Genomic DNA, 26,075 nt, shown 5'->3' with positions numbered 1-26,075 from the left:
ACTTTGAGACCCACTCATAGACTCTTGCATACAGTCTCATACCCACTTACAGACTTAAACCCACTCACAGACCCACTCAGATACTCATATATCCACTTACAGACCCACTCACACACTTACGTATGCCCTTAAAGAACCACTGAGTCACTCATACACCTACTCACAGATAAACTCTAACACTAATACACCTATTCACACACCCATACAGTCACTCACACACTCAATCACATACCCTCTAAGAGACGTATGGACTCAGTCACTCACTCACTAACTCATGCACTCAGAAACTCCCATTCCAACTCACAAACTCACTCAGATATACATGCACCCACTCACTCACCCAGTCAAGGCTTATGCATCCCCTCATAGAGCCACCCAGACTCTTATCCTCTCAGTCACAGACTCACTCAGACACTCATGCATGCACCCATTTACTCACCCACTCAGAAAGTTACACTCTCACTGACAGACACATTGAGAGACTCTTACACCCACCCACAGATCCACTTATACACTCATACATCCACTCATGGACCCACTTTGCAACAGTGACAGCATGCCGCACTTTATCTTCAGATGTTTAAAGCTAAGGCGCGGTGTGTTGCATTTGGTCTAAAATAAATGAATGGAAAAGAAATGCTGTGGACTCACAACTTTTTGTGTATTGTTTTACTTTTGTAGCAATCGCAGTATGCTGCACATTAGCTTCAGATGTGTAAAGCTAAGGCGCAGCATGCAGCGATTGCTACAAAATTAAATATGGCGTCCACCTGCCTTTTTTATCTGATGCCCCTGCAATGCACTGCTTATGTCCTCACATATTACATCACTCATGACATAATCAGTGGCATCACTGATAACATCACTGATGACATTCCAAATGGCATCCCAGATGACCACTGATGACATCATCCATAGAAGTCCTCACACCCCCCCGTTCCCCTTATACAACCTCTCATACACACACACACCAACACAACCACCCACATACTTGTTCACACACCCATACAAGTACTCACACAACCACTCACTCATCCATAGACCCACTCATACACCCATTCACTCATACAGCCACTCACACAACTACTTACTCACTCATACAGCTACTCATACAACCAGTAACTTACCCATAAAGCAACTCATATAGCCACACACTAACTCATATAGCTACTCACACAGCTACTCACACACCTACTTATTTACCTAAACAGCTACTCACACACCCACTCACTCACCTATACAGCCTCTTAAAATAGCCACTCACCCATACCGGCACTCACACACTCACTCCCACGCCTACACAACCACTTACTTACCCATTCACACATCTATTTAAGCCCTCACACAACAACTCACTCACCTATACAACCATTTACACAGACACTTACTCTACAATACAGACACTCACACACCAACTCACTTAACCAAACACCCACTCAAACAGCCAGTCACTCACCTATTCAGCTACTTATACAGCTACTCACTTGCCCATACAGCCACTGACACACTCACTCACTCACTCACTCACTCACCAATACAGTCACTCACACAATCACTAAGCCATCCACACAACTACTCACACCTGCATATACACCCATAGAGCACTCCAACACCCACTTACCCACTCGTTACGGGTTTCTGCTTCCCACGACCCCAGAAAGAGACAATATGTGTTGCAATTTTGGACTTAAACCATAACAGTATCTACCATATAGCATTACGTCCTTCCAATTATTTAGAGACCTACCTAATCTTCGTATGACCTGATGTATTGGCCCATCCATCGTACATAAGGGACACAAAAGACTTCCTGAGCAAACTGAATGAAGTTAAATGGGAAGATGAATTTATGTTAATCACTATGGATGTGAATTCACTCTACACCATTATTGACCACAGTCTTGGTATTAGATGCTGCCAACGCTTCCTAGAGGAAAGACTCATCCAATGCCGTGAACACACAAATATGATAGTGGAGATGATGAGATTCTGCCTCCACATCAATCTTTTTATGTTCAAGTAGACCATGTATTAACAGCTACTGGAGACAGCAATGGGTGCATGTTTCACCCCCAGCTTTGCTAATCTCTTTATGGGGGCATGGAAAGAAGAAATCCATAATGATCAGACCATTTCCCACATGTTGGATCGAGCCATTATATGGCTTCTTTAAATTGATGATTTATTTGTCATATGGAAGGGAAGTGAGGAAAGTGCAGCTAACCTCATTGAGAAACTCACAAATAATCATTTCAACCTGAAATTGACATACACAACAAGTAGACACTCTATTGAATTCCTAGATGTTTATTGGAGGTCAGTGGCAACTGCCTTAACACCAAATAACACTGCAAAACCATTGCAGGAAACAGCTTGCTTCATGCTCTCAGCAGCCACCCAGATACCCTGCAATTGAGTATCCCATATGGGGAGCTGCTGAGAGCAAGAAGAAACGGTAGCACAGAAGAAGCATACCTCGTTGAATGTAAAGGCATGATTGAGAGTTTCAGGGAACGAGGTTACACTAACTGGATCTTGAAAAGAGCCATGAATAAAGCAAAGAGAATCCCAAGAGAGAAGACACTGACCGACAAACTGAAAAACAAGGACCAGAGAGTAGAATCTAATACCCATAGAATCATTTTGATGCATAACATGGAATCCAACAAGATTTGTAATATAGTGACCAAGACCTGGAACATATTAACTAGTGACCCTGTCATAGGACACAGTTTACCTACACATAGTATGGTTATAGGAAAGGGAGAAGTCTCAGAGACATTTTGGTCAAAAGTGACATCAAGAACAAAACCATAGGACCACAACAACACCTTCAGGCATTCTTTCTGTGCGGCCACTGCAGGGTTTGCAAGTTCAGCTTTATTTATAAAGCATATGAAACACTCAGCATGACCAAAACTATCAGCCAATTTCTAACATGCAGTATTACCTTTGTAGTCTATGTTCTGGAATGCCCCTGCAAGCTGAGCTATGTAGGAAGTGCTACTTTTGCAGCCAAGAAGAGAATACTTGAACACTTAAGGGCCATTAACAACAAGGATATGCACTATCCGGTGGCCAGACATTTCGAGGAATACCATTTGTCGAACATTTCCCGACTTAGATACTATGCAATGGAAAAGGTAAAAAAGAGCCCATGGGGGGTAAAGGGTGCACTGTTTCAGACAGAGGGAATCGTGGTGCATTGTAGACCTCCAAACGAAAAGTCTGTGGACCTCAACCAGGATGAGGAACTAGGAATGCATCTACATGAAGAATAGGCTCCTAGATGCAAGGGACCCCATAGGGGGGTTGGTTACACTTCTTCCCAAACACAGTCATGTAGAATTTGTATACTGCATGGAGTAGTTTAGTCATCATATGTGTAGACATTACCTGTGTCAGTGTGTAGATATTACCTGGGTGTAGTTATTGATTTCCAATGTTTTTAATCATGTGATTGATTTTAGGTTTTTGATTTTTCACTTTTAGGAAGAAAGGAAGGGGCCTACTCCTGGGAGTAGATGCTGACAGAGGTCACCTACCCTTTTCTTCGTGATCACTTCTCTGTGATATAGAGCACCATGAAGATAAGACTTCCCTATTTTTCTGACATTTTCTTTAAAAGATCTTTTTTTCAACATTTACATGATTAATTTGTTAGTATTATAGAATTTGGTTTCCACAAGGTGAGAGTTTAACTATAGGTTTAAAAACTAGCTTCTGCTGGCCACATACACAAAGAGGATAAACAGAGTAGCCGAGACACCCTTCTCAGACACAACATGTAGTGGGCACTACGAGTAACAGCCACTAGGCGAATAGATGGTTCCCTCGTAGAAGTCCCCAGATATGTACAGGCAACAACACTTTGGGGGCACTATTCTTTTGTATTATGCATATATAGCAAGATGGTAGTAGTAACATGTGCCCCGCCAGTATACAATGAATCCTGTCACCAGCGTGAATACATGGATCGTATTATTAAATAGAGTACTCTGCACAGAGGGACTATAGAGAGCTCAATAAGAGGAAGACCCCATTCCTGTAGCTAATTATTACACAGCAGACTACAAAGGGAACCGAGACACATTCTACTTTGGTTTACCTAGAATATGTGATAGTCACCTCTCCAAAATGGCCGCTATGCCCAGCCAAGTTCTGCATGTTATCCATGAAGCACAAGTTCTACCGTAGGGATGTTTACAAAAATACACACATAACCGATAAAGATTAGGCAGGTCTCTTAATAATTGAAGGGACGTAATGCTATATGGTAGATACTGTCATAGGTTAAGTCATAAATGACAACACATATACTGTAAATAGCTACTACAAGATGGAGGCCAATGAGGAAAGTTTCAAGATTGGTGTAACAAAAATTGTTTCTCTTCTATGTTGTATTTCCGGTATGTAATGATGTGGTTTGCCATGAATCTAATGTGTGAACAAGGAGACTTGGTTCAACGAATCGCATAACTGGTATTAAATCTCAGCTCAACAAACTGATCCCCAGAGTGAGTGCTTACTTGGTTGCTGTAAGTAAGATTTCGTCCAGTAAGCTTCGCTTGCATCGTGCTCCAACTACCACAGGCATGGGAGGGCGGAAGAAGCAAAGAAACTTTGGATATATACATATACATTTTACCTACTGGCATTTGCTAGTAGGTAGTTATTGTTAGGACCTTGTTTCTATTCAAAGAGCGTTTTATCTTTTGCCAATATCTTTGGCGCCGATTGACAAATCGTCACTAAATTTTCAAAACTAATGGCCCGCTCTCTTAGCTGCTGTGTTGAAAGTTTTGGGGTGATTTATCAAGCGGGGCCGGAGTAAAAGAGGGGTCCCAAAATGCATTTTCTCCATGTTAATTTTTATTGGAAACTTCAGACACAGCTACAGCCCGAACCGCTGAACCTAATTACACAAAATTTGCCAAAAAGGTGGCTCTTGGTTCAGAAAGGACTCTTTTTGTTAAATGGTGTAAATCCGTTCAGTAGATCTTGAGAAACTTAAACATCTCTCAAATATACAAATATCTCCTCAGAGGTTCCACAAACCCTCCCGATCTCGAGCCTAAAATTTGATTGGTTGCCAACAGTTCCAACCAGGAAGAGTTGTCAGCCATCTTGTGACTCGGTTGACACATGGACCCCCCCCGCAGCCAACTCCTTGGGCTATTTTTAAAAATGAAGTGTGGGTGGGCTTGAGCCCCCCTACACAGCCTCAGGGACCACCACCTTCCCGGGGCACCAATTAAGACAATGCATGTGTTTGTTGTAGACCTTCCGCCTTGGAGACCACCACCTCCCCGCGCGGACCCCCTCCAGGAGCCTTTTGTTGCCCTGGGGACTGCCACCCTCCAAAGCTGAATCCAACAATGTTCCGGGGTGCCCACCAGCGGAACATTGCAGTTTGCTATGGCATGGTGTGTGCACTGCTCCCGCCATGCTTTAGCAGACACTGCTTCGCTTTGTGGAAGCGAGAGCATTCAAAATGCTCTTGCTTCCAGGAAGCGAAGCAGAATTGCTTTTGAGCAAAGAGAGCTGCATGTTAGCTGCACCCTTTGTCCAAAAGCAATGCCGGCTCCCGTAGAAGGCTGGGAGCTGGTAGGGGCCGTGGGGGCCTTGGGGCTCCCCCTATGGTCCCCATTGATGTGGCCATGCCGCAGGGGATGGGGTACAAGGGGCCGAAAGTGGCCCGGGAGGCGGGCCTCTCGGCCACCCTCCCTTTTTTTTATTTAAAATAAAAAATTGCCGGGTCACAAGGATGGGGTTCATGGGGCCAAAATCGACCTGGGGAGGGAGGGCCGTTCGACCCCCTCCTTTACAAAAAATAAAATAAATGACCACGCTCTGGGGGGTGGGGTCCTCTGGGCTGAAAATGGCTGGGGGAGGGGAGACGCTCAGCCCCCCTCCCTTAAAAAAAAGATGTAAACAGAAATGGCCAGGCCTCAGGGAATGGGATCCCCAGGGCATACATCGGCCATGGGAGGGGGCCATGCTGCCTCCCTCCCTTTGTATTTAATGAAAAACAAAAAAAAGGTTGGACCCTGGGGGTTGGGGTTCCCGTGGGCCAAAAGTGCCAAGGACACTTTCCTATAATTAAAAAAAATACAGGAACCGGCAACTCACTGGAGGCCCTGCCCCCTTTCACCACTCCTCTGCAAACGTGCCTTCTGGCGTACTCTTGGTTGGGGGATATAGGTCTCATCGCTACTAAGAGTCATTAGGGGCCAACTATCCCACCAGTACCTCCAGGAAGACACACAGAGGGGGATTGCTGAGAGGTGGTCTGAGGCCATGCCCCTTTTTACAACACTCTGCAGATGCAACTCTTGGCGCACTGTTGGTGGGGGGATAAGGTCCCTTTGTGTCCTGAGGACCTCAGGACTAAAGTTGACTTCATCCTCCAAGCAGAAAATGTTTGGGTGAAAAATGTCAAAAGAAAAAGTAAAAAGAGACAAACCTTCCTTTGAGACTTTCTTTCAATATTTTGCTTCCTGAAAAATGCAATCATAATAACAAGTACAAGAGGGCCTTGCACTCCCACTGAAGAGCATAGAACTTTAGCTAGGGGTGCTTGAAAAACATATGGTAAGAATTCCTGGGGTCATGGATTTAATGATTTTTTTGATAGTGCTGGGGGGGCTGCTGAACGCCTTACAGACCCAACAACATTAAAACAAGCATTTACAATGCAACAGGTCTTGCATAATTCTGAGTTACAGATATTGGTGTTGTAATGTAAATGGTTTTTAATTATGAGTTTTGGAGTGAAGAGGATATATAGGATTGCTATTATGTGTGTTACAATGCATCTAAAAGGAAGGGATCTGGGAATTGAATGTGGCAAGATGTCCCAGACGCAGATTGCAGCAATTAAAAACGAATGACTGAGTAATCTACAGCAACACGATTCTCCATTCCTGTAAAATCCAAAAGGCTGCTGGTTCCTGAAGCTCCTCAGCACTCGTCGCCAATATTGAAATGATAAACTGAATCCTCTAATTTAGCAAAAGGGTTTATTGGCTGAGGAGCACAAAAGAACACAGCTACCATCTCCAGGGTCCTTCCTTCAACTGCCCAAAGAACATCTACCAGTTGAACACAAACATTCCAGGAATGCTTGCTAGTCAAGGCATTCCTGGTGGCCAAGCACCACAAAAAAAACAAAATAGGCTGGTTGTCACTACCAGGACATGCCACACAGAAAGGCACATGTCCTACCTTTTAGTTACACAGTACCATGGTCATAGGGCTATCTAGGACCTACCCTAGGCGTGACGTATGTGTAATAAAAGGGGAGTTTAAGACTTGGCAAGCAGTTTTTTTAAATGCCAAGTTTAAGTGGCAGTTAACTGCACACAGAGGCTCTGGGGAGGCAGGCATGAGGCAGGTTTGAAAGGCTACTTCTGTGGGTGGCACAATTAGTGCTGTAGGTCAACTATTAGAATTTTAATTTATAGGCCTTGCGTATATTGGATGCTGCTTTACAAGAGACTTAGAGGTATATCAAATATCCCAAACAGGTGTAAACCAATCATACCATGTTTTAGGGGAGAGTGCACATGCACTTCAGAACTGATAAGCAGTGGTAAAATGCCCAGAGTTGTGAACCCAACAAAAAGACGGTCAGAAAAATTTGCAGATGGAGGCAGAAATTTGGGATAACACTGCAAAAAGGCCAGGTCCAACAATGGGTCATCTCTGTCAGGATGAGGGGGGGGAAGCTGTCACTTACCAAACATCACATAGGCTCTGCTTCAGCACACTCATAAAGGGTTTCATACTAGTCTTTCGTGCCTCCAAACAAGCTGCGGCCAGGGCAGGGAGGCAGGACATTCCAGACACGGGGAGGGGGATGCTCTAGAAGCTTATCCGATTTCAAATGGGCATCAGGTATAAATAGTGGACTCCAATACCCAAATTTTCAGTACACTTCTGGGTTTGTGGAAGACTAAGGACTGCTGTGCTCCTCTCTCCCAGAAGGACTGGTCTGCTATCTGAGTAGGAGGGGCTGGACCTGCATGTTGAACCCAGGACTATCAAAGTGACCCCAAATGCTAGTTAGTTGGGCTCTGATTAGAGTCTCAAGTACAGAAAAGGCTCCCACCATCTTGAGCCCAAACCTGAACTCTGCCTGCTGAGAGTGGTGCCCGTGAAGTGCGTGGCCCTTGAAAGTGGGGCTAAAGGTGCTCTGTCCACTCAGCTGCGGTCTCACCAGAACCAACACAGCAGGATGTAAACCTGACACAGCTCTTCACAGTGCCTCATTGGAACCGAAGCAGTCTCGATGCAAACCTGCATCACAGCCTGCCCAGCACCTCGGAACCGATGCAGAATGATGCAGCCTCGAACCAAGCCTGTCTCACAGCTCTCATAGATCATCGGAACCGCCACTGGGAGACGCATCCTTGACACTTCATTGATGCAGACATCACCGCTTCCCGGGACTGTTGCTGCAACGGTATACGCTCTGCAACCAGGATTTAAAGTACATTGCTCAGAGGGACTAACATGGTCCCTGTATCTGGCCTGCACTCCATCATAGCCAGCACAAACTTGTGACATTGTCCCAGTCCAGCACGACCAGATAACCACAGTTGATGCTTTGTGCTTTTAAACAGTACTTTTACCTAGATCTTCAAAATTGCATCACTCCAGTTCTACTAATTGGACAGATGTCAAATAATTTATTTGAGTTTACTGTACTTTTCTGTAGTAGTGTGTTGTGTTCTATTTTCACTTTATTACTGTTTGAAGTTCTGCATAAATACTTTACACATTGTCTCTAAATCAAGCCTAACTAATTTGTACCAGGTTGCCAGAGGATTAAGAAAAAGTTAATGTGAGGTTTGCTTGTGTTTCTCTCTGACAAGAATTGTGGTTGCTGCTTGAGTAGGGTTTCACCTCCCTCAACCAGTAACCCAATGTCCTACAGTGTGTAATAGTCTCTACCAATCACTCAGAATGTTCATGTTTTGGGCTCTTCTTTTTATGCAGTGTTGTCTCTTACGTTTGTTGGATTCCAGGATTTGACTGGAGGTGTATTTTACGCTGCTTGTTGCTGCTCTCTTCTCCTCTGCCAGTCTCTGGAGTGATAAGACAGCTTCCTTTAATTTTGTAGAACCTACAAACATATAAAGCAATACTCAATCTCTGTCATTTGTGTAGGACTAAAGAGAGCTGGATGTGAATGGAGATGTTCATCTTTCTGTGCATTTCCACGTGTAGATGACTGATATATGAAAGAAATGTTTTGGGTTTACTTTTTGAATTAATAATGTGCTGTGTGTGTCTTCCTGGCCTACAATAGTAGTGCGTAGAAGTAATCTCAAAGGAGATTCATGTTAAAATATGTTGTACTGGTGAGCACATGACATTTACTACATAGAGGTCATCACTTTACGAGTGTATAAAACACAATGTAGGTGCATTTGCACAATAGATATTATCACTAGTGCGAACCTCTCTCTAACAGCTGACTGTTTATCTTTCTGATCTGTGACATCACTAGGACCAATGTAAAGTGAAAGGTCAGCCGTGAAAGGTTAGAGGTCAGCCCACACCTCTCTCTGGTGAAAGGTTACATGAGGTTCAAGCTTCCATCTGAAACTTAAAACAGGTGCATGTTTGAGGTTGAATCACCTGGTGGTGGAAGCTTGGTCAATTTAAATGTGGATTTCTTCTGGGTGCAGCAACCGGTCAAGGGTTCGACCAAATGCACGTGGCATGTGGCATGCTGCTGGTGCAGAAATATTTCATTTGGATGCAATAAAATCTCAATGTCTTTTTCCCAGAATGTAACCCAATAATTACACAATAGTGAATTGATACTGCTAGAATCGCTCTCTGTCCCTCTCCGTTCACCCTCAATCCCTGCTTCTCTACCCATAGCTCTCTCTCGTTCTCCCACCAGCCTCTCTTTCTGTATATCTCACTCTCTCTTGCAGTTTCCCTCTCGCTTTCTATTCCTCCTTTCTCCCACAATCTCTTTGCCTATTCTTCTTTCTATCTCACTCCATCTCATTTCTCTATCTATCCCCTCGCTCTTTCTTTTCTCTGCTTCTGGCTTTCTCTCTCCCCTTTTCTCTGTAACTTTCTCAAACTTCCTCTCTTTCTTTTTTATGTCACAATATCTCTCTCTCTCCCTCTTCGTCTCTGAAAGAGATCATCAGTGGAGTACCCCAGGGTTCTTCCGTGAACCCCAGCCTCTTCGTCTAAATGGTCCACCTCGCACAATCATCAGAAGTCACAGACTCAACATCGTCTCATATGCTGACGACACCCAGCTGATCATTTCTTTCCCCAATGAACCCACAACTGCTAGAACCAACTTCAACAATGGAATGAAGGCCGTTGCTACCTGGATGAAAGACAGCTCCCTCAATCTTCACTTGGACAAGACCGAAGTACTCATCCTGGGACCCACCCGTTCAGCTTGGTACGACTGCTGGTGGCCAGCCACTCTGGGATCTCCCCCCTCACACCGACGGACCACCCACGCAACCTCAGCATCATACTGAACCCATTGCTCACTATGAACCACCAAATCAATGCAGTTTCCTCAGTCTGCCTCCACACGCTCCGTCTGCTTTAAAAGACATTCAGATGGATCCCCACAAAATCCAGATAAACGGTCTCTAACGCACTCATTACCAGCAGACTCGACTATGGGAATGCACACTATGCCAGCGTCACTGAGAAACAGTTCAAGAAACTACAGAACGTCCAAAACGCCGCAGCCAGACTGGTACTCGACATACCCCACCGCAGCCATATCACGCAATACCTCCGACAACTCCACTGGCTCTCAGTCAACAAGAGAATCACTTCAAGCTCTTCACTCACGCCTACAAAGCTCTACACGACGAAGGACCAACATACCTGAACCACCGCCACGCATTCCACGTATCCAACAGACAAAGCTCATCCTTCTAACTCGCCCTCCTCTCCATCCCCAGGATCCACAAAACCAGAACCTGAGGAAGGTTGTTCTCCTACCTCGTTGCCAAAACCTGGCACACCCTGCCCCTCCACCTCAGGCTATCATGTCACTGACCCAATTCAGGAAGCACCTTGAGAACTGGCTCTTCGAATTATCTTCCACCCAGTCCAACCAGCAGCCCCCCTTCCCCAGTGCCTGAGACCCTCATGGGTGAGTAGCTGCGCTATACAAGACCCTGATTGATTGATTGTTTCTCTCTTCTTGTCACTCCCTCTATGTCTCTGTGTCTCTTTCCCATCTTCCTGTCTCTGTATTTATCTTTCGCCTCATTCTTCCTCACTCTATCTTTCTCACTTGCTCTCTTCTCTCTCTCGCTCTTGTCTGCTAGCTTCTGTTTCTCTCTGTTTGTAGTCTCCAGTTTTGTTTATTCTCTCTTTCAAGGCTTGGTTTTTCTTGGCTCAAATCTAGAGACGTGGATGCTGTCTCGGTCTGGATCTGCCTGTCCCCTGTCCTGATGACCACCCTTGTGTCCTCTCTTTGAAGAGATACCCCTTGGCGAGCTCTGGGTCTCTCCTTGGCGATCCCTGATTCACTGCTGCTTATGCTCATGTGGTTTTACTTTTCCTAATTGTGTGTCAAACTTTCTCCCTGTGTAACACACATTTCACAGAACCTATTTAAGAGTTGTGTGATTGTCAGAACTGTAGATCAGACATTTGATTTAGCTAAGCATTTGAAATGGTTTATTGTGAATGGAAACAAAAATAATTTTCTAGAATTTGTCATGCCATCAAACAGCATCATCGCGTCATCTTCCGTTTGGAAAATCTGGTAAAATGTGGCGGCTCCTCTGCTAAGGCGAAGGAGCATCGTCCCACTACTCAAAAGGAAAACAAAAATGATAATGTATAGTTATTATCATCTTAGTTTTCAGTGGCTCTCGGGCGGGGCTGGCCAGAGCAGGGAGATGGGCGGTTTGCACTTCTTAAGTGCTCAGGACTGCTTGACAAACAGTCTGCACACTTTGCATCTTCCCCACCTGCTGCATCACACAGCCATGTGAGGAACATGCAAAGGCTCCCTGTCCCGATCCACGGTGCTCATCTTGTATCTTCTCTGCTCTTCTACTCCACTCTTCTCTTGTCTATTCTCCTTTCCTCTCCCTTTTCCCTCTTGTCCCCTCTTGTGTCTTCCTTGCTTTCCTTACCACTTCTGCCCTTGCATACTCCCCTCTTTCCTCTCCTGTCTTTTTATCCGTAGTCTTTTCCTCCCACCCACAGTTCTCTTCTCTTCCTCCACTCTTTCTTATTACTTCTCTAGCCCTTCCCTCCCTTATCCCCTCACCTTCTCTTCACCTGCTCCCCTCCCTTCTTACTCTGTTCTTCTGAGCCTTTCCTCCCCTTACTCTTCATCAGTACAGACGACTGCTCTTAGTCACTCACCATTCTGTGCCTTTATGATTGTCCTAAGAATGTCCTGGGCCTCCTTGCAGTCTTCTGGGATAGACTTGAGGGCTTGTAGGACCTGCCCCAGCACCATGGAATCTAGGGAGAAAGTGACATGTGACAAGTGTTGTAAACTTGATGTGAGAACATGCTAGAGAATGTGGCACCCTTACATCAACTCAGGGCTCATAGTGACCGTAATGTGTTCACAAAGGCACCAGAATCACACATAGATTCTGAGAAGGGAATCCACATCCATACAGCCTCACTCTTCACTGACACAAGTAGTAACTCCTTCACGTCAACCGCACCTTATTGCTTGACTGCTGTTAAAGCTCTGTGGAGCACAGGACTGCGTTTGTGGGCCAATGTGAACACAATCTGGCACTGTAATTACAATAGACTCAATGTCTAGAAAGCCTTTTGAAAAGTGCTGGTAATGATCACACATATGGCTGGAGGCTCTCTTGAGAAGTTATGTAACTGTCTGTTAAAAAGGCCCAGAATGCTTGACTAGATGTGTTGGTACTGTGCAGAAACCCTGATGAGAAACCACATTATGAAGGATTGAGACTGTCCATTTAACAATTCAGAAGACATGATGAGAAATGATCATACTGGCCATGTAAAGATATTGAAGCTCAAGAGTGTTGGACAAGTTCACCTCACCCGAAGCCCTGATGTAAAATGTTGGAAGTGTCCACTTAACACTATAGATGCCTCCTTCTGAAGCATTGGTACTGCCCACTTACAGTTACAGGAAGCTCATATGCAAAGTTGCTACTGTCCACTGAAGGGTATAGAAGGCCTGATCAGATGTGTTGGTTCTGCCCATTTCAGGAACCTAACTGAAAACTGTTTGGTACTTTCCTTTTAAATGTACAGAAGGCCTAATGCAATGTGTCTGTACTTTTCACTTAAAGTATTAAAGCCTTCATATAAAATATTTCTACTGCCCAGTTAAAGGTACAAAAGCTCCAATGAGAATTGTTGGTACTGTTTCCTTAAAAAAATAGAGCCCAGCTGAGAAGCCCTGATAAGAGGTGCTTCCTCATGTATTATTGTAGACATGGTTTCTGATAATGTGCTTTCTGGTGGATGGATCGGCTCCTACGGATTCCTTACACAAACCTCCAGGAGGCAGACTGGATCCTGAAAGTTAGAGGAGGAAAACTTGCCCGAGGTAGACTCTGTAGAGTTGCCCTGAAGAGGAAGATGAAGAAGAACTCTTGGATCTCTCATGCTTCATATGATGGCTAAAGGCAGACTTCATGAATGGGTGTGACAATGTTCCTGACCCCTAGACCTCCACGCGGACCTCAACTTAGATTTCCCGATTGATGCCTCCAGGACTTCGCCTCAATTTCCATTATAGCCTTTGAATGCACAGGCGCAGTCCACTCACACGACTTGCCAGCATCTGATTGACCCAAACCCCAAAGCACTCCATGTGCAGGTCAGTGGCTTCCCACAAATACTGCAATGCTTAAATTCTTACACCACAGAGGAGGACATGCTCCCAAAAGTCCAAATTTCCAATGAAAAACAGTGAATCAAAAACAAAATAACATATCAGCACCCAAGGATGGTGTCAATGTCAGGGACCACGTGGTTCCACTCCATAATATTGTATAGCACCACCTGGTGATGATGAGTGACTTTGCAGATCCAGTCTGTCAACTGGAGAGGGTTCACGTAAGGAGTCTGCAGGATCACCAACCATTTGTATATGTTTTGGGATTTAGGGTGGCACACGAGAATCCTTGCTCTCCACTACATTAGGGTGGAAGAAGGTTTGGCGGTACTGCCCAAGGGGAGGGGGGCTGTTGGGTCTGATCAAGTTGTACTTGTTTTGTGAGGGTTCAGGGTGTTTCCAATGTCTCTGGATTCTCATGTGTGCATTGCTGAAGGAGTCCCAATGGGTGGTGGGATGCAAAAGGTGGGATGGGAGGAGATGCAAGTGCTTTATGATGTATGGCTTCCTGCATAACAAAGCTGCTCACGTAGAATGTCCGGGGTATAACAGCATTTGAGAAACGCAGGCAGGGGTTTGCATATCTGAAGTGCTATAAGGTGGCGATCATGCTTGCAGGATACGCATGTGTGGGGAGAATTACTGTCATGTATACCGCGGAGGTGGAGAGCACAGCTCTATGCTAACTATTCAGGCTTTGCACAGGGGTCCTCATATGGGTAGCTCCAGCGGTTCTGTTTCAGCACCTATATCATGTGTCAGACCCCGAGGGAAGGTATGTGTTATAACTTTGCCACTTGGTATATTCCCTACCCCCCTCCCTTATTCTCACAATGGTATAGTTCTAGAACCCTGCCATGAAGGCAGCCTTGGAATGTTCACTTCAGTATGTTATTCTACATGGTAAGCTGGTGGGAGAGGAAATATGCATCCTTAATGCATGTGCCCCTAATATTGACTGCCCTGACTTCTTCCTGGCTATACTGGTGCAGCAATAATCATGGCAGGTCACATTAACTACATGCTGGATGGGCTATAACACAGTGAACCCCCGGGTACATACTGAACATCGAATGACAAGGGCACTGAGGGACATCTAGCAAGGCATGATGTGTTATGTCTCGAGGGTTCCGACCCTACCAAGACATTGTTTTCATGCCATACCCCAGTGGCCAGCACTTACAGCAGTTTGATTATTGTTTCCTTTCATCCGAGCTTTCTCCTGAAGTGGAGGGATACCTTATCTCCCCAGGTACCTCTCTGACCATTCACCTGTTTTTCTGTCTTTTTGGAGAGCCCGCGAATGACCTGCAATACCCTTATGGTGTCTTAGGGCAGAGGCGTTGTCGGACCACCCCTTTGCAGATACGGTTTAGGATAACTTGTCTTGCTACTTCGAGAAGGAATGGGGGTCTTCTTGATGCCAGGCACTTGAGTGGGAGGCCATGAAGGTCATCCTTCGAAGGGTCTGTATAAAAACAATGTATTGCGTAAGCCGACCGTTGGAACAAGATATACGACTGCAGGAACAAATTAGAGGCGGAGCTTCCTACAGCCCCCCATGTTATGGGGGAGTGATGCGCTGCCTGAGAAGCTTTACTGGAGAACTAGCAGCAACTAGAAAAATTCACATATATTGTGTATCAACAACGCTTGCCTATGGAAGGTGATAAAACAAGGGTTCTGCTTGCCTGACTTGTGAAACGCGAGTCACCTGTGATGCCTATACTGCACAGTCAAAGCAACAGCGGGGAAATAGTGTATAACGAGCAGGCGATCCTTGAGGGCATGCCTACGCATCTGGCCACGGTGTATGGGAAACAAATTTTCCCCCCACAGGAAGTTGTCAGGGACTTCCTATCTTCTATGGCACTGCCAAGGTTGGAACCAGAGTCAGAGGCTGCGCTGGGGACCTGATGACTAGGGAGGACCTGTTAGCAGACATACAGTGTCTCAAACTGGCAAAGAGCCCTGGGAGTGATAGTCTCCCGGCAGGGTTTTACCAAGGGTCTGTTCCTCTTAGAGGTCTATAATTAGGCATTGAAATTTCAGTCCTTACTGGCCTCCATGCAGGAAACAGTGGTGGCTATGATACCAAAACCTGGTAGAGACCCCTTGCTGCCTTGTTCTTATAGACTGATCTCTCTTTAGAATCTGGATGTGAAAATCCTGAGTGGAATTCTGGCAGCCCGACTCCTTCCGCATATGCCTAACTTTATATACAAAGATCAGGCCGGATTCCTCCAGAGAAGCAGCACCACTCATAATTTACGGCACTTAGCGCATGTCTGGCATGCTCCATGCCTCATGGAAGATGATTATGCCCTGGCACTCCGCGACATAGAGCAAGGCTTTGATGCTCTGGAATTGTTGTGTATCTGGTTGGTTATGCAGCAGATTGGGGTGGGCTCGGTTTCCTCAAATGAGTTCAACTGCTCTATACTGCCCCGGTAGCCCAAATACGGGCTGAGGGAATAGTCTCTAAATCATTTGCACTAGGCTGTGGCACCTGTCAGGGTTTCCCTTTATCAACACTGCTGTAGAACACTTTATAACGCAGGGGAGGCAGAGGCCTCCTTCGCTCTGGGAACGGGGCAGTTCTTGCAATATGAGAAGATCTCACACATGGCTCAGGAGATTTGGCGTCCTTCCTAATATACTGAAACTAATGCTCTCTATGGCCGTTGGTAGACAACTGGTGTCTCATCTATGCTAGACCCTCTGTGATGACCTTACAGGAGGGACTCTTCCTGTGCAAGCGAAGTGGGATGCTATAGTTGGGAAACCTCTAACGAAGCGCAAATGGATAAGAGTCCATGAGGGGGTCCGGGTGTAATCTCTAATGCTCGATTGAAACTCGTTTAATGCAATTTATACATCAGGCATACCTTACCCCGCGGATCCTAAGTAGAATCTACCCGGACCACTCCAGTGTGTGCCTCCGTTGTGGAACAATTGAGGCTGAATTTCTAAATAAAGCATGGACCTGTCCAAACCTGACACCCTACGGGAGACTATACTTGCATGTTTAGAAGGAGCTACAGGTTGGGTGGTGCCCAGAGAGGTTTGAACGGTGTTACAGGGGCTGCTTTCTGCCCCAAAAATAAAAATTCAAGCCAAAGATTTGTACTGTTGGGATTGGTAACAGCAAAAAAAAAGCATTGTAATAGTGTGAATGCACCTCACGCCCCCGTGGGCTGAGGCATGGCTGAAAGACATGTGTGAGTGGGCGACTGCGGAAGTGGTCTGAATGGAGCATGTCCGAAAGGATAAAAAACTTGAAGACAATCTTAGAGCATGGGCATCTATTCTGGCAGACTTGCAAAACTCGCAGACCACAGGTGAACCAGAGTATACGAATGCGTCGGTGGCATGAATGCTGGCAATGTCTGGATTGCCGGATGGATGATGATAGGAAGACATTTGAGCCACCCTGTGATATCTAAGATGCTCATAAACAATACAACCAATGGAAACATGGGAGATTTTGACACAGAGACTGAGGGAATGGGGGGAGCTACATGGTTGTATGTTGGCATGAGAGTCTATGGACAGAGCTAAGGGAGAGAATATGTTGTTTACAACCTGAGCCACTAGAGTACAATTTAGGTTTCAAAGGTAAAATAAAAACTTTTTATCAGCAACGACATTCAATGTACATTTCTTGTGTAAAGGTATTCTTGTTTGCTTACCAGTTATTTGCTCACTGATGGTCAACTGTATAGGAAACAAGAGAGATGTATTACAATCTGTACCTACATAATTCAATAGTTTTTAGTTTAAGCTCAACCAGACAGTATTTTAAGCCGGCAGCTCTCAAGGCAAAAAACAGGCCAGAACGTTCCCTGCATAAGATGGGATATTATGCTGAAAGCTCTTCTGCCCATATGGCAGGAGCACTTTTTCTGAATTTACACAAAGCCAAAGTAGCGGGCTAGCAACTCTGACCACGAGGCTCTGAGGCACACATCAGTCCTCTAACTCACCACAGGGAATTGAGGTTCACATAGGTACAAGAGATAGGAGGAGACATACTACCAGATGACAACCCTCATTACCTCAGGGAGGGGAGGTCTTTGCCATGTACAGGCTCAGGAGGGAGTCCATTGTCTGCCTTCTGCACCAGATTACACCAAGGCTGCATCCAACATCCCCAGCGGTGCACCAACATCTCTCTGCAGGCCAAGCTACTGGCTGTCCTATACATGCTGGCATCTGGAACTTTCCGACCACAGCAAGAGTGGCAGGAATATCCCAGGCATCCGTCTCTAGGTTTCTCTGCTCCATCCTGGATGCCATTATAAGCCTCACACCCCAATACCTCTACTTCCCCAACACAAAGCAGAACTAACAGGAAAAAAAAGCAAGGCTTTTATGCCATTGCAAGATTTCCATGTGTGTTGGGGGCAATGGACTGCGCCCATGTGCGACTTGTGCCTCCAGCAGCTACATCACACCTGTACTGCAATAGGAAACACATGCATTCTATAAACGTGCATGCAATCATGGACCATCTGGGCCTCTTCATCAATGTCCTCACAAAGTACCCGGGTAGTGTTCATGATTCCTTCATCTTCTGGTATTCCACTATCAAAGAGCGCTTCCAGAATGAGACATATGGGAATGGCCTACTGGTTGGTAAGTACTTCTCAAGCACAAGACAGACCACATGGCAGTCAACTACTTTGGAATGCATTGTCATATTATTGTTGGGTTGAATGAGACAGTGCAGATGTAGAAGGTGTGGGCCTAGATACTTGTACCATACTTCATGGCATATGTGCAACAAAATCCTTTAAGTAACACATGTTGAAACCACCTACTCCACTGTGGGCCACATGTACAAGTGAATTGCACTGCTGTAGCATCACTGTTCATGATGCTCCGGTGAAGCAGGATTCCAACTCATATCAACAAGGCAATGCAAAGTCAGCCTAACTCCAACTCATATCAACAAGGCAATGCAAAGTCAGCCTGACTCCAACTCATATCAACAAGGCAATGCAAAGTCAGTCTGACTCCAAGTCATATCAACAAGGCAATGCAAAGTCAGCCTGACTCCAACTCATATCAACAAGGCAATGTAAAGTCAGCCTGACTCCAACTCATATCAACAAGGCAATGCAAAGTCAGCCTGACTCCAACTCATATCAACAAGGCAATGCAAAGTCAGCCTGACTCCAACTCATATCAACAAGGCAATGTAAAGTCAGCCTGACTCCAACTCATATCAACAAGGCAATGCAAAGTCAGCCTGACTCCAACTCATATCAACAAGGCAATGCAAAGTCAGCCTGACTCCAACTCATATCAACAAGGCAATGCAAAGTCAGCCTGCGTGCCCTTGCCTGGCCTCATAAATAAGAAGTAAGGCAAGCCAGAGCAAAGTGCAGCATTCATTCACCCTACGTTAAGGATGTGTTTCATGGGCCTTGCAGTGTCTTTTCCCATGCAGATCTCACACATTTCCACATATCCAAAGTTCAGGGACTCTAGGACTGGTTGTAAATAGTTTGCATCTGAAGGGGACATGAATTGAGGATACATAACCATGTCTCTTGGTCATGTCCAAATATGATGTGTCCTGCATTCCGCAGGACATATAGAAGGAGGAAAAAGCATAGATGTTTTGCATTTGGTACAGGATTATCCCCCTCAAAGCCTTAAGTTATTTGAGGACACAATGCTTACTCATGCACTATGGTGCAATGGGGGATGTTATGCTAGTCACTACTATGTGATAGTGCAGCTGTAGACAAAGCATGGATGTGATGTATGTTAGGAATATGGCTCATTCCAGCCCTTTACTTTGGATGCAAGTCAGTGTAGCCAGATAACATCCAGTGCTGCCCAGCAGCAATAACTGCTATATGAGGCCGTGTGTGTTCATTCAATAGCGTGAAAGAGCCTCACCAATGCAGCACTATGTGAAAAGCTGCGTCCAAACACTGTGTTGAAGGAAGGGATTCCCTGGCTTTAGTCTGTGTGTCCACAGGTAAATCCATGGTCACGAGGCATGTGAAGTATCCCAGACCTATGAAGCTGAGAACTGTAGTCATATTATAACCTCACAAGATCGTGTCTACCATGCTACATAACATCACTCATTTCATACATACATCACATCCGATGTGCACATGGTTTAGCAGTGCACAAACCACTCTACCAGTCCTCTGGAGCAATGCTGCTGATTTTTTGCCAGAGCAGCCAATGAACCCTGGACGCAGAATGATGAGGAAAGTATATCCTACGCTGTCCCCAAGCACTGTGGCACTGGGGTGTAGTCAGTCTACCGGTTGCACGGTACAGTGCAAGATTCCCACATATCTCAAACCCTTTGTGTACTTTCAACATAGTGGACACTGAGCACTGCCATGTGTACACTGTCATGTCCCATTGATATCCACTCACTATCCTTCACATGGCAGTACACATTGAACAACATTGACTCCAACTCTCACTACCAAATATGTGTGACTGAAGTACGCCACATCACCTGCTACAGCTACAGGTTGCAAAATCAGACAGGTGTCAGTTCAGGAATGGCAATGGGAGACAATAACAGACACAATAGATTACTGTGAGAAATGTGTCTACTCAATGGCTAATTTACTCCCCTTACTGGTGACAAATCATCACTGTCGTGGCTTTGGCACTCACAAGTATGACAAATGGTAAGTGAATCACAGAGGACAGCACACCTGTATGTGTAACACAGTGCTGGTATTATCCAATTCCTACTTGCATCATAGCACGTCTCTTACAGACACCAAGGTGTATGAATCATTGAGGACACATAACCGACTGGACATGAATGTGGGGCCTTCCCCTGTCATGACTCTTAACCCCTTTTACCCCTCCTGTCGTTGCAGCTGACCAAGGATATGCTCTGGAGCCATGGGTGATGACTCCTCTTAAAAGAAACAGACAGAACCCCAGCAGAGATACAATCACGCTCTAAGCAGAACCCAGTTGACAGTTGAGCCGACATTCGGCACACTAAAATCCCGCTTCAGGAGCCTGGATATGTCTGGGGGCCGATTGCTGTACTTGCACAAATAGTGTGCAAGATGATTCTTGTTTGCTGCATATTGCACAATATTTGTATCAGGACAAATGTACCATGGGCAGATGGCAATGAGGAGAAGGAACCGCTGGACGATGAGAATGAGGTAGAATATGAGCCACATCGAACCGTTTCATCAGTGGCCACAACACGACGGAGAAAGCATATTATTAACAATTATTTCATTGATGCATAAGTGACTTATTTGACATCACAAAATAATGGCAGGTAACTGTGTACATATATTTGTAAATTAATATATGAGCACGACCGCTGTGTATGCATGTATGCATTTTTATTCCATAGTCAGAGTAAACATCCAAACTTTTAAATAACATCTGCTACTAATTGTCAAACAGAAAATGTATATACCTATGTGTAACAAACAGCATTGAACAACATCTAGTACATACAAAAGGATGTATGTCGTTACAACGCACACTTTTACAACGCATGCACTTACAACGCATTTTTTACAACGCACAATCCATTACAACGCATGACATTACAACGCAGGACACTACAACGCATTTTTAAAAACTACCTTTACAACGCATTTCCATTACAACGCATACTACCTTTACAACGCATACCATTACAACGCATAATATTAAATTGCATTTAAGGTAAGTATTAGATAGTATAGGGGTAAAAATTACTATTCTAACTCCAGGGGGTGCAACAGTAGGGTAAGTGTTGGATAGTATAGGGTTAAAAATTACTATTCTAACTCCAGGGGGTGCAACAGTAGGGTAAATGTTGGCTAGTATAGGGGTAAAAGTTACTATTCTAACTCCAGGGGGTGCAACAGTAGGGTAAGTGTTGGATAGTATAGGGGTAAAGATTACTATTCTAACTCCAGGGGGTGCAACAGTAGGGTAAGTGTTGGATAGTATAGGGTTAAAAATTACTATTCTAACTCCAGGGGGTGCAACAGTAGGGTAAATGTTGGCTAGTATAGGGGTAAAAGTTACTATTCTAACTCCAGGGGGTGCAACAGTAGGGTAAGTGTTCGATAGTATAGGGGTAAAAATTACTATTCTAACTCCAGGGGGTGCAACAGTAGGGTAAGTGTTGGATAGTATAGGGGTAAAAATTACTATTCTAACTCCAGGGGGTGCAACAGTAGAGTAAGTGTTGGATAGTATAGGGGTAAAAATTACTATTCTAACTCCAGGGGGTGCAACAGTAGGGTAAGTGTTGGATAGTATAGGGGTAAAAATTACTATTCTAACTCCAGTGGGTGCAACAGTAGAGTAAGTGTTGGATAGTATAGGGGTAAAAATTACTATTCTAACTCCAGGGGGTGCAACAGTAGGGTAAGTGTTGGATAGTATAGGGGTAAAAATTACTATTCTAACTCCAGGGGGTGCAACAGTAGAGTAAGTGTTGGATAGTATTGGGGTAAAAATTACTATTCTAACTCCAGGGGGTGCAACAGTAGGGTAAGTGTTGGATAGTATAGGGGTAAAAATTACTATATTATGCGTTGTAATGGTATGCGTTGTAATGGTAGTATGCGTTGTAATGGAATGCGTTGTAAAGGTAGTTTTTAAAAATGCGTTGTAGTGTCCTGCGTTGTAATGTCATGCGTTGTAATGGATTGTGCGTTGTAAAAAATGCGTTGTAAGTGTAGTGCGTTGTAAAAGTTGCGTTGTAAAGGTTGTTCCCCCATACAAAACAGTGTGAATGCCAACTACCTGTAGCAAATAGTCCTCCTTTACCAGCAACAACTAACATGGTGTGGAAACATAGACTGTGCTATGACTGTGTTTGTGTCTCTCTCCTACAGCTAGCCAATTGTACAGCCTCATACATGTGGACTATAGTAGAGTCCACTCATTGTATGATGACCGTGAAGTGAGCCACATAGTATGTGCATGGGAACACAGTCCTAAACCTACAGTCTACGTAAGCTACATGAAAAACAGTGGGGCTTATTTACAAGAAAATGCTGCAGTGCGGCACTGCGAGACCTTTGGCAGGGCCGCGCTGCGGCACTTTCAAAACACAGGGATATGTCATATTTACAACAATATGACGCATCCCTGTGCATTCCCCTGCTCCAGCGTACAATCGACTGCCATGCGTTATGCAGGCACCCTTGCGTCATGGTGCAAGGATGCCTGTTGGGGGGGAGATTGTTTCTGTGCAGGAAGGTATACCTTCCTGCACAAAAAAAATTAACAAAAAGATAGAAAGAGGTGATTTCCTCTTCCTATGTGTGCTGCAATATGTAGGTCACGCCAAGGCATGCATGGTGATCTAGCAGAGCACCATCAGCATGAGTGAGAATCATGTTGCCCACAAATGCTGACACTGTCGCTGTAACAGGGTATGACCCTTGAAAATAAATGGCCTCACCTGTGCTGATGCGAGCGAGGGGGAGGAGCCCCACTTGCAGACAAGAACCACGGCAGCCTCCCGCAGCGCGGGACGCCACAGAAGTTGCTTTTGCTGCTGCTGGGGTGGGATTCGGTCCCCCAGCCCTCACCTGTGCTGACGCGAGCAGACAAGAACCGCGGCAGTCTCCCGCAGCACGGGACACACGTAGGCGGGCCAGTGCCAAGATCGGGCCAAGGGCAGGCCCGTCTGCCCCTGTCAGAGCCAGGAAGAGGCTGGACTGGGCCAACCCTGTGACCCTTGGGCTTCGTGGATTTTTCACTCAAGGTATTGTTCTGTGGAGCTCCATATAGCATGGTTTGTGAAAGACAATGGGAAAGAGAAAGCAAACAATGCCCACGAGAAGTGGAGGGGGTTCTGTTACTACTCTTTATATGTCCTTGGCCAGGGCAGCAAATGTTTTGTCGAATGAAATCGCCCTGAACGAAAGGAGACTTTCGCTGGAGATAACTAATCTTCCACATAGCCCATTACCCCTCAGCGGCACCTTGTCAATAGATGTACAAAGTGAGATGGCACTTATCAGAGGGCAATTAAGTGGAAGGTACATTTATGTTGGAACCGCCAGTCAAAAAGAAGAGGAGGGGGGAAAAAAGTCCCGCTGGCTCCCAAAAAGTCCGCGGTACCAGTTGTCCTTGATCTAGATCAGGTGGATTCAAGCCAGACTCTGTCAAAACTGCTGCTAAAAATGGAAGATCTGCTAAAGATACTTTTAGCTCCCATTAACTCATGGCTCGAGAAGGTGAAGCCTTGCTTTGTCAGTCTAATGAGATTTACGCCCGCCACTTAGCCTGTAGCCATGTTTTAGAGCTCACTGGGATGAAGGAGGGAGCGGGGCATATACAGCAGGGTAGATTTGCACCTGTAGCACCCTCAACTAGCAATGGGCTGCAAGCCAGCAGTGGCCAGAATTTAGAACACAGGGGCAGCTCGCAGCCAGACCCAGAGCATAAAAAACAACCATTGGGAAAAACAAGCTTCAATGGAGCCAGAGAGCTTCCAAATACAACAAGGAGGAGGGGAGTCGTATAGCAGTAGCCTCGCAAGGGTTTTTTATCTGCTGATCAGATAGATCCCCAGGCCAATCAGGGCCCAAACTCCTCCAGTCCCACTTCCCAACTGGAAGAAAGAGCTGATATTTTAAACCTACCCCCGAGTCAGGACCCTTAGTGGCCATTTTGGTGGGTGTTCCACTTGTCAAGAAGGGGCACTAAGGAGACAACCGTAGATCTGATACATAAGGTGACCCACTGGCTGGACAGATCTTTGATAAATGCCTAAATGGATGTCAAATAGCTCCCATGTTATCACGGCTAGAAGAGTGTGGTGGGTGGGGAGTGCCACAAAAAAGATAGGTGGGGGATTGTACTGTGGTTAATTTAACACACCTGTCGCACACAAGGGCCATGATCCACAGTCAGCTAAGACAAGAATCAATCCCAGGAATTCAGGCCATCCCAGGTCGCATTTCCTATCCTGACGGGGGCCAATACCAAAGATCCAGAGTCATAATTTAAGTCTTTCTCAGGAAAAGATGTGACAATGCCCAAAAGGTGTGCCCAAATATGAGTACCTCCATTCCTCTTGCAAATAGATATGCCCCATTGAGGGACCTAGATAGGATTGATTGACTACCAGCTTCATGTGAGGTTATGGTTACAACAGGTGCCCCTGTCACTGAGCGAGGTAAATGACGACGCAGTACTTTGCGCAGCCTGCACACCTCCATGTGGGCATAGTGCGCACGTGTACAACGCAGCCCTATGCACAACCTGCACACCTCCATGTGGACATAGTGCACACGTGTACAACACAGCCCTATGCGCAACCTGCACACCATCCATGTGGACATAGTGCACACGTGTACAACGCAGCCCTATGCGCAACCTGCACACCTCCATGTGGACATAGTGCACACGTGTACAACGCAGCCCTATGCACAACCTGCACACCTCCATGTGGGCATAGTGCACACGTGTACGAAGCAGCCCTATGCGCAACCTGCACACCTCCATGTGGGCATAGTGCACACGTGTACGACGCAGCCCTATGCGCAACCTGCACACCTCCATGTGGGCATAGTGCACACGTGTACGCCGCAGCCCTTTGCGCAACCTGCACACCTCCATGTGGGCATAGTGCACACGTGTACGAAGCAGCCCTATGCTCAACCTGCACACCTCCATGTGGGCATAGTGCACACGTGTACGAAGCAACCCTATGCGCAACCTGCACACCTCCATTGGGCATAGTGCACATGTGTACGAAGCAGCCCTATGTGCAACCTGCACACCTCTTGCGCACAGCGCACGCATGCACAATGCAGCTCTATGAGCTCCCAGCGCACCTCTTCGTGTGCACAGTGCACACATTCAAGACGCTGCTCCATGCACTACCCGCGCACTCTCTTGTGTGCAAAGTGCACGCATGCACAACACAGCTCTACGCACTACCTTCGCACCTCCATGTGCACAACGCACTACTATTCGCAACCTATACACCTCTTTGCGTGCACAATGCAAACGTGTACAACGCAGCCCTATGCACAACATTCACACATCGTGTGCACAGCGCACACATGCACAACACAGCTCTATGAGCTACCTGCACACCTCCTTATGTGTAAAGTGCACAAATGCACAACACAGCTCTATGCGCACCTGCACACCTCCTCGAGTGCACAACGCACTCGTGAGCAATACTGTTCCATGCACTACCTGCACACCACCTCAAGTGCAC

The 26,075-nt window shown here is 45.8% G+C and overlaps 1 protein-coding gene across 1 annotated transcript in view; it reads right to left on the bottom strand.

The window, feature by feature from the left end:
- Positions 1–26,075, bottom strand: part of LOC146859664 (astacin-like metalloendopeptidase) — a 99,405-nt gene that overhangs the window by 71,991 nt on the left and 1,339 nt on the right. Inside the window, exons 2-4 of the mRNA XM_085646278.1 lie at positions 17,560–17,584; positions 12,391–12,492; positions 9,017–9,130 (exon numbers count right to left, since the gene is read on the bottom strand). Coding sequence (XP_085502404.1) covers positions 9,017–9,130; positions 12,391–12,492; positions 17,560–17,584 — 241 coding nt within the window. The remainder of the gene's footprint in view (positions 1–9,016; positions 9,131–12,390; positions 12,493–17,559; positions 17,585–26,075) is intronic.

This window comes from Triturus cristatus, chromosome 3_1 (assembly GCF_964204655.1).
Source record: "Triturus cristatus chromosome 3_1, aTriCri1.1, whole genome shotgun sequence".
Lineage (NCBI taxonomy): Eukaryota > Metazoa > Chordata > Amphibia > Caudata > Salamandridae > Triturus > Triturus cristatus.
The sequence above is the reverse complement of the archived record's forward strand: the minus strand, read 5'-3'. Positions and strand labels throughout refer to the sequence as shown.